General features: G+C 34.9%; 1 protein-coding gene across 4 annotated transcripts in view; it reads left to right on the top strand.

Annotated features, from left to right (window-relative positions):
* LOC125923287 (disintegrin and metalloproteinase domain-containing protein 18-like) overlaps nt 1-13,334 on the top strand; it is a 143,694-nt gene that overhangs the window by 96,879 nt on the left and 33,481 nt on the right. For all 4 annotated transcript variants that reach the window (XM_049631470.1, XM_049631471.1, XM_049631469.1 and 1 more), the window contains one exon: nt 4,461-4,541. In XM_049631470.1, the coding sequence (XP_049487427.1) occupies nt 4,461-4,541 (81 nt within the window). The remainder of the gene's footprint in view (nt 1-4,460; nt 4,542-13,334) is intronic.

The following is a 13,334-nucleotide window of genomic DNA, read 5'->3' as shown; positions in this document are numbered from 1 at the left end:
ACTTGAGTTCTTTCTCTTTTTTTCTTGATAATTCTGGCTAGATGCTCATCAATTTTATTGATTTTTTCAAAGAACTAGTTCCTGGTTTTATTTTTTTGTTGTTGCTGTTGTTGTTGTTGTTGTTGTTTGTCTGCTTGTTTCTGTATCATTCATTTCTGCTCTAATCTTTGTTATTTCCTTCCTTCTGCTGGTTTGAGGCCTCTTTTGTTGTTCTTTATCTAGCTCCTTCAGGTATAAGCTTAGGTTGTTTGAGATATTTCTTGCTTCTTGTGGTAGGCCTGTCTTGCTATAAACTTCACTCTTAGAAATGCTTTTTCTGGGGGCGCCTGGGTAGCTCAGTTGGTTAAGCATCTGACTTCGGCTCAGGTCATGATCTCACGGTTCATGAGTTTGAGCCCTGTGTCAGGCTGTGTGCTGACAGCTCAGAGCCTGGAACCTGCTTCAGATTCTGTGTCTCCCTCTCTCTCTCTCTGACCCTTCCCCACTCATGCTGTATCCATCTCTCTCTCTCAAGAATAAAAACTAAAAAATTTAAAAAAAAGAAATGCTTTTTCTACATCCTAGGTTTTGGGATGTGGTGTTTTCATTCTCATTTGCTTCCATGTACATTTTTATTTCTTCTTTGATTTCCTGGTTGGTTAATTCATTGTTTAGTAGCATGTGATTTCACTTCCATATATTTGTATTCTTTCCAAATTTTTTCTTGTGATTGACTTCTACTTTCATAGCTTTGTGGTCAGAGAAGATGCAGGGTATGACTTTGACCTTGAATTTGTTGAAGTTTGTTTTGTGGGCTAATACAAACTTCTATTTGTATGTGATCTATTCTGGAGAATGTTCCATTTGTGCTTGAAAAGAATGTGTATTCTGCTGTTTCAAGATAGAATGTTCTGAATATATATGTTGAATTGATGTAGTCCAGTGCATCATTCAAAGCCATTGTTTCCTTGTTTTTCTATTTGCATGCTATGTCCATCAGCGTAAGTGGGGTGCAAAAGTCCCCTACTATTGTTGTATTATTATAGATTAGTTCCCTTATGTTTGTTATTAAGTTTTATGTATTTGGGTGCTTTTATGTTGGGTGCATATTTTCCATTGTTATATCTTCTTGTTGGATTGTATGCTTTATTATTATATAGTGTCCTTCCTTGTCTCTTGTTACAGTCTTTGATTTAATGTCTATGTTTTCCAATATAAATATTGCTACTTTGGCTTTTTTTTTCTGACATTTGTTTGCATGATAGATGTTTTTTCATCTTCTCACTTTCTATCTGTAGATGTCTTTAGATCTCAAATATATCTCTTGGGGTGCCTGGGAGGCTCAGTCAGGTAAGCATCTAACTTCTGCTTAGGTCATGATCTCGTGGTTCACGAGTTAGAGTCTGGTGTTGGGCTCTGTGTGGACAGCTCCAAGCCTGGAGCCTGTTTTGGATTCTGTGTCTCCCTCTCTCTCTGCCCCTCCCGTACTCATTCTCCCTCTCTCCCTCTCTCTCTCTCTCTCTCTCAAAAATAAATAAAAACATTTTAAAAATAAAACAAAATATATGTCTTGTAAGAAGCATATAGATGTGTGTTCTTTTTTTAATCCATTCTGTCACTGTATGTCTTTTGATTAGAGGATTTAGTCCATTAACATTCATATTAATTATTGGTAAATATGTTTATTGCTATTTTATTACTTGTTTTGTGGTTGTTTCTGAAGATTTTCTCTGATGTTTTTTGTCTTTCATGTTTTGCTGACTTTCTTTAGTGATATATTTGGATTTATTTCTCTTTATTCTTTATTTGTTAGTGGCTTTTGATATATGGTTGCCATTAGGTTTGTTTATAACTTCTTCTGCACATAGCAGTCTATATTAAGTTGATTGTTAAGTTTGAACCCATTCTTTTCTCCTGACTCCTTCTTGTTTTAGGTATATGTTATTATATTTTATATTCTTTTTTTATGCATGAGTTCCTTCACTTATTTTTTATAAAAATTTTCATTTTTACTGATTTTGTGTTTCCTACCTCTATACTGTCACTTTTGGTCTCTCCTTTCCATTTAAAGAATCCCCTTTTCTTGCAGAGCTGGTTTTGTGGTCATGAACTACTTTAGTTTCTGTTTGTCTGGGAAACTCTTTACCTCTCTCCTTCTATTCTGAATGACAGCCTTGTTGTATAAAGTGTTCTTGGCTGCAGATTTTTCCCATTCAGCACTTTGAATATAAAATGCCACAACCTTCCGACTTGCAAAATTTCTGTTGAAAACTCTGCTAGTTTTATGGGTTTTCCCTTATAATTTACTAATTTCTTTAGCCTTGCTGCTTTTAAATTTTTTTCTTTGTCATCATATTTTGCAGATTTAGTTACAATATGTCTTCGTGTGGGTCTGCTTTTGTTAATTCCGATGGGTGTTCTCTGTGCTTCCTGGATCTGGATATCTGTTTCCTTCCTCAGATTAGGGGAAGTTTTCAGCTATTATTTCTTCAAATAAATTTCTTCAAATAAATGTTTATTTGTGTCTTTTGCCCATTTTTAATTTGGTGTTGGTTTTCGTTGTTGTTCTTGAGTTTAAGGAATCCTTAATATATACTTGTATACCAATCCTTAATATAAACTCTGGATATTAATCTCTTACCAGATAATGATTTTTTAATATTTCCTTCCATTCCGTGGGTGCCTTTTCAGTCTCTTGATAATGTCGTTTGCAGACAAAAGTCCTTTTAATTTTGATTAAGCCCAGTATATCTGTTTTCTTGTTTGTTCCCTGTTGTTTGGGTATCACATCCAAAATCATGTTTCCAAATTAATGTTATGAAGATTTTCCCTGTATCTCCTCAGAGTATTATCATTTAGTTCTTTAGGTCTTCAATACATCTTGAGTTAGTTGTTGCAGATGGTATAAGGGTCTAATTTCATTCTTTTGCATGTGGATATCCAATATCCCAGAGTCATTTGTTGAAAACATTGTCCTTTGTCATTGAAAGGACTTGGCAGACTTCTTGAAAATTATTTGACCATATATGAGAGGATTTATTTCTTAACTGTCTAATATATTCCATTCATCAGTAATGCCTGAATTTACTCCATGACCACATTGTTTTAGTTGCTGTAGCTTTGTAGAAAGTTTTGATCTCAAGAAGCATGAGTTATCCCACTTTGTCTTTCTGTAAGTCTCTTTTGGCAATTTGAAGTCCCTCGAAATTGTTTTAGGATGGATTATTTATTTCTGAAAAAGTGTCATTAGAATTTTAACAGAGACTACATTGAATTTGTAAATTGTTTTGGATAGCATTAACATCTTAACAGTATTATGTATTTCAGTACATGAACGGGTATGAATGGGTATCTTTCCATTTCTTTAGGCCTTCTTTAATTTTTTTCAGCCTTTCTTGGTAGTTTTCAGCATACAAATCATTTATCATCTTGTTTAGTTTAGTTGGTTAATAATAGTTTATACTGTTATAATTGGAATTGTTTTCTTAATTTTAAAAAAATGTTCATTGTTACTGTACAGAAATACATTTGATTTTTGTATGTTAATATTTTATTCCGTAAATTTACTTTTTTTGATTAGTCATGACAAGCTTTTTACATGTGGAGTCTTTAGAGTTTTCTATATGTACAATTATGTCATCTGCAAACAGATTATTTTACTTCTTTCTCAGCAATTTGTATGCCTTTTATTTATTTTTATCACCTAATTGCACTGGCTAGAATTTCAAATATATTGAAAAGAGGAGGCAAATGTAGGCTTGCATATGCAACTTTATGTATTGGGTATATGTTAATTTTCAGGAAATAATTGCAAAAACAAATTTTTATTCTTACTTGATATATTCATATTTTTGATGTATTACTTATAATTTATAGTGCTTTTTAAAATAAAATAAAAGAACATAAGCCAGGAGGCCAGTTAACAAAATATAAAATGGTAAAGGAAGCAAAAGTTACATATACTGGTGACTAATTACCACTGGATTTTTATGGAACAAGGGTTTTACAATGGTTACAAATGAAGTTAAAATATTTCTCTTGACAAACTATTCTTATCAATATTATAACAAAGATTCATGATAATTTATAATCCAAAATATTCACTTACATTTGAAACCAAAACACAATTAATGAATTATGTTCCAAGTTTTGAAGGCACAAATCATTAACACTAACCAATTATTTATAACAGAATATTAACATAATATAGAAAATCTCCCTTATGGAGATTCTCAATTTAATTCCTAAAGGCCAAATTATATTACATTATTACAAAAAAACTATGTCAAGGCAAACACCCAAGTTATTTTTCTTTAATTGATTATTGTTTAGATTTTGTATTGGAATGCTAGACTTTTTGTACCCAAATGAGAGTAATATGGAATAAAAAGTCTCAAATTGGGCATATAAGAAATAATTCTTTTCTCATGTTATATCAAATGTATGAATGATTATGAAATATTATCTGTGTTTTACTTTAGTATTGTATAAATAAAACCTGCAAAAAAGTTCACTTGATGGAATATAACTGTAATGCTGCTACAAAATGCAGAGGAAATGGAGTAAGTAACTTTTTTTATAGTTCTAAGTTAAATGTTATTTTTATGGGTGATTAAAAGTAAAAAAATTATCTTATTTGGGAGAATTGAGACTCTAGGTTACTTTTAATCTGACCTGGTCCAGAAATAGCTAATCAATATAAAGAAAATCAGTGAAGCTAATTCAAAGACTGTTAAATATATTGTACTACATGTGTTGAATTTATTGTAAGCACCCACAACTTATGAATTAAAAACATGTTTAAATGAAAAACATTTATTCTTTTCTTATGACAATAAGTTCATGCTTTACTTATAAATATGTACTTATAAACATAAATAATTTACTTATAAATAAAAATTTACTTATATAAATTCATATTTATATAAAATTCATATAAAATAAATATAACTATGAATATATTTTGTTCTCCCTCATACTCTTAATAATTAAAATTTATGGCTATATAATATTTTATACAGAGTACACTTAAAACCATGTTGATACATTAGTGAATTTTCTGATTGTTCCTATGAAGAGATTTCTAATAGGAAACGTATCCTTATGCAAAAATTTTTATTTCTTCCCAACTGCTTATCTATCTTAATCTAATAATACAAATTTGCTGTCACATTTATGTTTAATTTTTACTTCTTTAATTTATAGTTCTAGTTCTTTTTAAATTATTTTCCTAAAAGAAAATCAGTGTAAGATGCATTCAACATTATAAAAGTTATTTCAAATTTACCAAACTTATAGGATTCAATTTTATAATTTTTAAATTGTTTGGATTTAGAATATATAAAATGCTTTTTGCATTATCTTTAATTTTCTATAGGTTGTTAACAAAGAGTATAACTATATTTTAATGTTTTGTTTTTTACTTTCTTTATAGTTATTGTTCTGATCTTTTGTTTTTCTTTAACTTTCCATTGTAAGTATTTAGCCTTAATGATTTTTATTAAATCTCAAAACAAAGTAGAGATTATAGATTATTGATACAGTTTTATGGGACACAAATTTATTTTCTTCATCTACTGCCATTTTTATTTTATTTACACTTTTGTATTTTTAATAAAATTTTTCACTATGAAAAATGACATTAAAATAAGTAAGATTAGACTTCTGTATTTATTTTAAGAATTTTCACTATTTGTTAGTTTCATAATTAAAATTAACATGTCAAGTAAAATCTAAATCTAGGAGAAGCTCTGTTTACTTTCCAATGACATGTCAACAGATAGGCAACTTTATTATTTACAATTTATAGAGTTGATTTACAATTCTATAATTTCCAACTTTAGTTCAAATTTTAAGAACATGTAGTTGCTTAGACATATTATTGTGAATAATTGGCAGTTATTGTAGTGTTGTTATTTATTTATTTATTTATTTATTTATTTTTAGGCTTAAGTTTTATTTGTATAAAAATTAGAAAAATAGCTGTTAAAAGTCTGGAAAAGTCCAGTGAAATAAATTTCTTGTCAGTATTTTAGCTGATTGGATATTTACACAAAAGAGGTTTTCAGTTTGAATTATTTCAAAATTATTTTTCTCTACTTTCATAGTTATTTATAAATTATAATAATTATAAATATCCAAATAATTCCAAATAATATAAATAAAATAAATATCCAAATAATTATAAATTATCCAAATGATTAGAGATTTTTTGTTTTTTTTTTCATTTTAATTTTATTATTTTTTGTCCAATATATGAAATTTATTGTCAAATTGGTTTCCATACAACACCCAGTGCTCATTCCAAAAGTGCCCTCCTCAATACCCATCACCCACCCTCCCCTCCGTCCCACCCCCCATCAACCCTCAGTTTGTTCTCAGTTTTTACGAGTCTCTCATGCTTTGGCTGTCTACCACTCTAACCCCTTTTTTTTCCCCCTTCCCCACCCCTATGGGTTTCTGTTAAGTTTCTCAGGATCCACATAAGAGTGAAAACATATGGTATCTGTCTTCCTCTGTATGGCTTATTTCACTCAGCATAACACTCTCCAGTTCCAACCACATTTCTACAAAGAGCCATATTTCATTCTTTCTCATTGCCACATAGTACTCCATTGTGTATATAAACCACAGTTTCTTTATCCACTTGATGGACATTTCGGCTCTTTCCATAATTTGGCTATTGTTGAGAGTGCTGCTATAAACATTGGGGTCCAAGTGCCTCTATGCATCAGCACTCCTGTATCCCTTGGGTAAATTCCTAGCAGTGCTACTGCAGGGTCATAGGGTAGGTCTATTTTTAATTTTTTGAGGAACCACCACACTGTTTTCCAGAGTGGCTGCACCAATTTGCATTCCCACCAATAGTGCGAGAGGGTTCCCATTTCTCCACATCCTCTCCAGCATCTATAGTCTCCTGATTTGTTCATTTTGGCCACCCTGACTGGCGTGAGGTGGTATCTGAGTGTGGTTTTGATTTATATTTCCCTGATGAGGGGCGACATTGAGCATCTTTTCATGTGCCTGTTGGCCATCCGGATGTCTTCTTTGGAGAATTGTCTATTCATGTTTTCTGTCCATTTCTTCACTGGGTTTTTTGTTTTTCGGGTGTGGAGTTTGGTGAGCTCTTTATAGATTTTGGATACTAGCCCTTTGTCCGATATGTCATTTGCAAATATCTTTTCCCATTCCGTTGGTTGCCTTTTAGTTTTGTTGGTTGTTTTCTTTGCTGTGCAGAAGCTTTTTATCTTCATAAGGTCCCAGTAATTCATTTTTGCTTTTAATTCCCTTGCCTTTGGGGATGTGTCAAGTAAGAAATTGCTACGACTGAGGTCAGAGAGGTCTTTTCCTGCTTTTTCCTCTAGGGTTTTGATGGTTTCCTGTCTCACATTCAGACCCTTATCCATTTTGAGTTTATTTTTGTGAATGGTGTGAGAAAGTGGTCTAGTTTCAACCTTCTGCATGTTGCTGTCCAGTTCTCCCAGCACCATTTGTTAAAGAGACTGTCTTTTTTCCATTGGATGTTCTTTCCTGCTTTGTCAAAGATTAGTTGGCCATACATTTGTGGGTCTAGTTCTGGGGTTTGTATTCTATTCCATTGGTCTATGTGTCTGTTTTTGTGCCAATACCATGCTGTCTTGATGATGACAGCTTTGTAGTAGAGGCTAAAGTCTGGGATTGTGATGCCTCCTGCTTTGGTCTTCTTCAAAATTACTTTGGCTATTCGGGGCCTTTTGTGGTTCCATATGAATTTTAGGATTGCTTGTTCTAGTTTGGAGAAGAATGCTGGTGCAATTTTGATTGGGATTGCATTGAATGTGTAGATAGCTTTGGGTAGTATTGACATTTTGACAATATTTATTCTTCCAATCCATGAGCAGGGAATTTTTTTACATTTCCTTATGTCTTCTTCAATTTCCTTCATAAGCTTCCTATAGTTTTCAGCATACAGATCTTGTACATCTTTGGTTACATTTATCCCTAGGTATTTTATGCTTCTTGGTGCAATTGTGAATGGGATCAGTTTCTTTATTTGTCTTTCTGTTGCTTCATTATTAGTGTATAAGAATGCAACTGATTTCTGTACATTGATTTTGTATCCTGCAACTTTGCTAAATTCATGTATCAGTTCTAGCAGACTTTTGGTGGAGTCTATCGGATTTTCCATGTATAATATCATGTCATCTGCAAAAAGTGAAAGCTTGACTTCATCTTTGCCAATTTTGATGCCTTTGATTTCCTTTTGTTGTCTGATTGCTGATACTAGAACTTCCAACACTATGTTAAACAACAGCGGTGAGAGTGGACATCCCTGTCATGTTCCTGATCTCAGGGAAAAAGCTCTCAGTTTTTCCCCATTGAGGATGATGTTAGCTGTGGGCTTTTCATAAATGGCTTTTACGATCTTTAAGTATGATCCTTCTATCCCGACTTTCTCGTGGGTTTTTATTAAGAATCGATGCTGAATTTTGTCAAATGACTTTTCTGCATCAATTGACAGGATCATATGGTTCTTTTCTTTTATTAATGTGATGTATCACATTGATTGATTTGCGAATGTTGAACTAGCCCTGCATCCCAGGAATGAATCCCACTTGATCATGGTGAATAATTCTTTTTATATGCTGTTGAATTCGATTTGCTAGTATCTTACTGAGAATTTTTGCATCCATATTCATCAGGGATATTGGCCTGTAGTTCTCTTTTTTTACTGGGTCTCTGTCTGGTTTAGGAATCAAAGTAATACTGGCTTCATAGAATGAGTCTGGAAGTTTTCCTTCCCTTTCTATTTTTTGGAATAGCTTGAGAAGGATAGGTATTGTCTCTGCTTTAAACGTCTGGTAGAACTGCCCTGGGAAGCCATCTGGTCCTGGACTCTTATTTGTTGAGAGATTTTTGATGACTGATTCAATTTCTTCGCTGGTTATGGATGTGTTCAAGCTTTCTATTTCCTCCTGATTGAGTTTTGGAAGCGTGTGGGTGTTTAGGAATTTGTCCATTTCTTCCAGGTTGTCCAGTTTGTTGGCATATACTTTTTCATAGTATTCTCAGATAATTGCTTGTATCTCTGAGTGATTGGTTGTAATAATTACATTTTCATTCATGATTTTACCTATTTGGGTCATCTCCCTTTTCTTTTTTGAGAAGCCTGGAGAGAGGTTAATCAATTTTGTTTATTTTTTCAAAAAACCAACTCTTGGTTTCATTGATCTCCTCTACAGTTTTTTTAGATTCTATATTGTTTATTTCTGCTCTGATCTTTATTATTTCTCTTCTTCTGCTGGGTTTAGGCTGCCTTTGCTCTTCTGCTTCTATTTCCTTTAGGTGTGCTGTTAGATTTTGTATTTGGGATTTTTCTTGTTTCTTGAGATAGGCCTGGATTGCTATGTATTTTCCTCTCAGGACTACCTTCGCTGCATCCCAAAGTGTTTGGATTGTTGTATTTTCATTTTCGTTTGTTTCCATATATTTTTTAATTTCTTCTCTAAGTGCCTGGTTGACCCATTCATTCTTTAGTAGGGTGCTCTTTAACCTCATGTTTTTGGAAGTTTCTGAGACCTTTTCCTGTGGTTGATTTCAAGCTTCATAGCATTGTGGTCTGAAAGTATGTATGGTATGATCTCAATTCTTGTATACTTATGAAGGGCTGTTTTGTGACCCAGTATGTGATCTATCTTGGAGAATGTTCCATGTGCACTTGAGAAGAAAGTATATTCTGTTGCTTTGGGATGCAGAGTTCTAAATATATCTGTCAAGTCCATCTGATCCAATGTATCATTCAGGGCCCTTGTTTCTTTATTGACCGTGTGTCTAGATGATCTATCCATTTCTGTAAATGGAGTGTTAAAGTCCCCTGCAATTACCACATTCTTATCAATAAGGCTGCTTATGTTTGTGATTGTTTTATATATTTGCAGGCTCCTGTATTCTGTGCATAGACATTTATTATTGTTAGCTCTTCCTGATGGATAGACCCTGTAATTATTATATAGTGCCCTTCTTCATCTCTTGTTACAGCCTTTAATTTAAAGTCGAGTTTGTGTGATATAAGTATGGCAACTCCAGCTTTCTTTTGACATCCAGTAGCATGATAGATAGTTCTCCATCCCCTCACTTTCAATCTGAAGGTGTCCTCAGGTCTAAAATGAGTCTCTTGTAGACAGCAAATAGATGGGTCTTGTTTTTTTTATTCATTCTGATACCCTATTTCTTTCGGTTGGCACATTTAGTCCATTTACATTCAGTGTTATTATAGAAAGATATGGGTTTAGAGTCATTGTGATGTCCGTAGGTTTGTTTCATGCTTGTAGTGATGTCTCTGGTACTTTGTCTCATAGGATCCCCCTTAGGATCTCTTGTAGGGCTGGTTTAGTGGTGACGAATTCCTTCAGTGTTTGTTTGTTTGGGAAGACCTTTATCTCTCCTTCTATTCTAAATGACACACTTGCTGGATACAGGATTCTTGGCTGCATATTTTTTCTGTTCATCACAGGGAAGATTTCCTGCCATTCGTTTCTGGCCTGCCAAGTTTCAGTAGAGAGATCGGTCACGAGTCTTATAGGTCTCCCTTTATATGTTAGAGCACGTTTATCCCTAGCTGCTTTCGGAATTTTTTCTTTATCCCTGTATTTTGCCAGTTTCACTATGATATGTCGTGCAGAAGATCGATTCAAGGTATGTCTGAAGGGAGTTCTCTGTGCCTCTTGGATTTCAATGCCTTTTTCCTTCCCCAGATCAGGGAAGTTCTCAGCTATTATTTCTTCAAGTACACCTTCAGCACCTTTCCCTCTCTCTTCCTCCTCTGTAACACCAATTATGTGTAGATTATTTCTCTTTAGTGCATCACTTAGTTCTCTAATTTTCCCCTGATACTCCTGGATTTTTTTATCTCTCTTTTTCTCAGCTTCCTCTTTTTCCATAATTTTATATTCTAGTTCCCCTATTCTCTCCTCTGCCTCTTCACTCCAAGCCGTGGTCATTTCCATTTTATTTTGCAGCTCTTTTATAGCATTTTTTAGCTCCTCCTCACTGTTCCTTAGTCCCTTGATCTCTGTAGTAGTAGATTCTCTGCTGTCCTCTATACTGTCTTCAAGCCCAGTGATTAATTTTATGACTATTATTCTAAATTCACTTTCTGTTATATTGTTTAAATCGTTTTTGATCAGTTCATTAGCTGTCGTTATTTCCTGGAGATTCTTTTGAGGGGAATTCTTCTGTTTCGTCATTTTGGATAACCCCTGGGGTGGTGTGGAACTGCAGGGCACTTCCCCTGTGCTGTATTGAATTACTTGCGTTTGTGGGTGGGGCCACAGTCAGACCTGATGTCTGCCCCCAGCCCACCACTGGGGCCACAGTCAGACTGGTGTGTGCCTTCTCTTTCCCTCTCCTAGGGGCGGGATTCGCTGTGGGGTGGCGTGGCCTGTCTGGGCTACTTGCACACTGCCAGGTTTGTTGTGCTGGGGATCTGGCTGGCGTATTAGCTGGGGTGGATGGGCAAGGTGCACGGGGGCGGGAAGGCAGGCTCTGCTCGCGTATCCTTCGGTGATCCGCTTCTGGAGGGGCCCTGTGGCAGAGGGCGAGAGTCAGACCCGCCACTGGAGGGATGGATCTGCAGAAACACAGCGTTGGGTGTTTGCGTGGTGCAAGCTAGTTCCCTGACAGGAACCGGTTCCCTTTGGGATTTTGGCCGGGGGAGGGGAGAGGGAGATGGCCCTGGCGAGCGCCTTTCTTCCCCGCCAAGCTGAGCTCTGTCGTCGGGGGCTCAACAACTCTCCCTCCCGTTGTCCTCCAGCCCTCCAGTTCTCTGAGCAGGGCTGTTAACTTATAACCTTCCAGATGTTAAGTCCCGCTTGCTGTCCGAACACACTCTGTCCAGCCCCTCCACTTTTACAAGCCAGACTCGGGGTCTCTGATTGGCCGGCGGGCTGCCCCTCCACCCGGCTCCCTCCTGCCAGTCCGTGTAGGAGCACCCTCTCCTCCCTTCCTACCCTCTTCCCTGGGCCTCTCGTCTGTGCTTGGCTCCGGAAAATCCGTTCTGCTTGTCTTCTGCTGGTTTTCTGGGTTATTTAGGCAGGTGTAGGCGGAATCTAAGTGATCAGCAGGACGCAGTGAGCCCAGCGTCCTCCTATGCCGCCATCTTCCCAACCCTCCCTCCTGTTCTTTTTTCATTTATAATATACTTTTTAAAAAAATTAATAAGAATATTTTTAAGAGCAGTTTTAGGTTCACAGAAAACCTGAGGGAAAAATATAGAATTTTCCCATATGTCTCTTTCCCTGACATAAGTATAGCCTCCTGCATCAAAGTGTACATTTGTTACAATTGATGAACTTACACTGGTACATCATAATTACCCAAACTACTGAGAGTTTACATTAGGGTTCATTCTTTGTGTTGTATATTTTATGGTTTTGGACAAATGTAAAATGACATGTATCCATTATTATAATACACATTATAATAATAATTTTCACTGGCTTAAAAAATCCTCTGTGTGCCTCTTTTCTCCCCCAGCCCCAACCTATGGCAGCCACTGATTTTGTTACTGTCTCCATAGATTCGCCTCTTCCAGAATGTTATATAGTTAGTATATAGCCTTTTCTAGAATCTTATATAGTTACATAGTATATACAGTGATATAGTTATAAAGCCTTTTCAAAGTGACTTCTTTCACTTAGTAACATACACTTAAGATATCTTCATGTCTGGATTTATGAGTTTATTTATTCATCTATGAAAGACATATTGGTTGCTTCCAAAATTTTGCAATTATGAATATAATTACTTAAATATCCATGTACAGGTTTTTGTGTAAAGGTAAGTTTTCAACTCTTTTGAGTATATACTTCTGTTTCAATTAATCTCCCTAGCAATTTATAATTTTATTATTCTGAAAAGTAATAATCTACATATGAATATCAACAAGTTAAGAAAAGAACAGCAGATTTATTGAAAATAATTGTTATTGATTGACTGTAAGTGGTGGGCATTCCTGAATCTGGTCTCTGTTGTTAAAGACAAAGTTTTCAGTATTCAATTCCATGTCTTTCTTTCATACGACATGCTTTTGAAGTATCTAAAAAGTTATCTCCAAATCCAGGGTCATGGAGATTTTCTCCAATTTTATCCTCTAGAAGTTTTACAGTTTTGTATTTTACATGTAGATCTATGATCCATTTGAGCTAATTTTTATAAAAGGTTAACTAAGTACTTAGTAACTTAGTTAAGTAAATTAATAATAAGTACTAACTTTTTGCATGTGAATATCCAGCACCATTTGCTGAAAGATGATTTTTTTCTCCATTGAACTACCTGCCTCTGTTCCATTATCAAAGATCAGTTGATTATATTTATGT

Source organism: Panthera uncia, chromosome B1 (assembly GCF_023721935.1).
Source record: "Panthera uncia isolate 11264 chromosome B1, Puncia_PCG_1.0, whole genome shotgun sequence".
NCBI classification, from domain to species: domain Eukaryota; kingdom Metazoa; phylum Chordata; class Mammalia; order Carnivora; family Felidae; genus Panthera; species Panthera uncia.
This window is presented reverse-complemented; position numbering and strand designations above follow the sequence as displayed.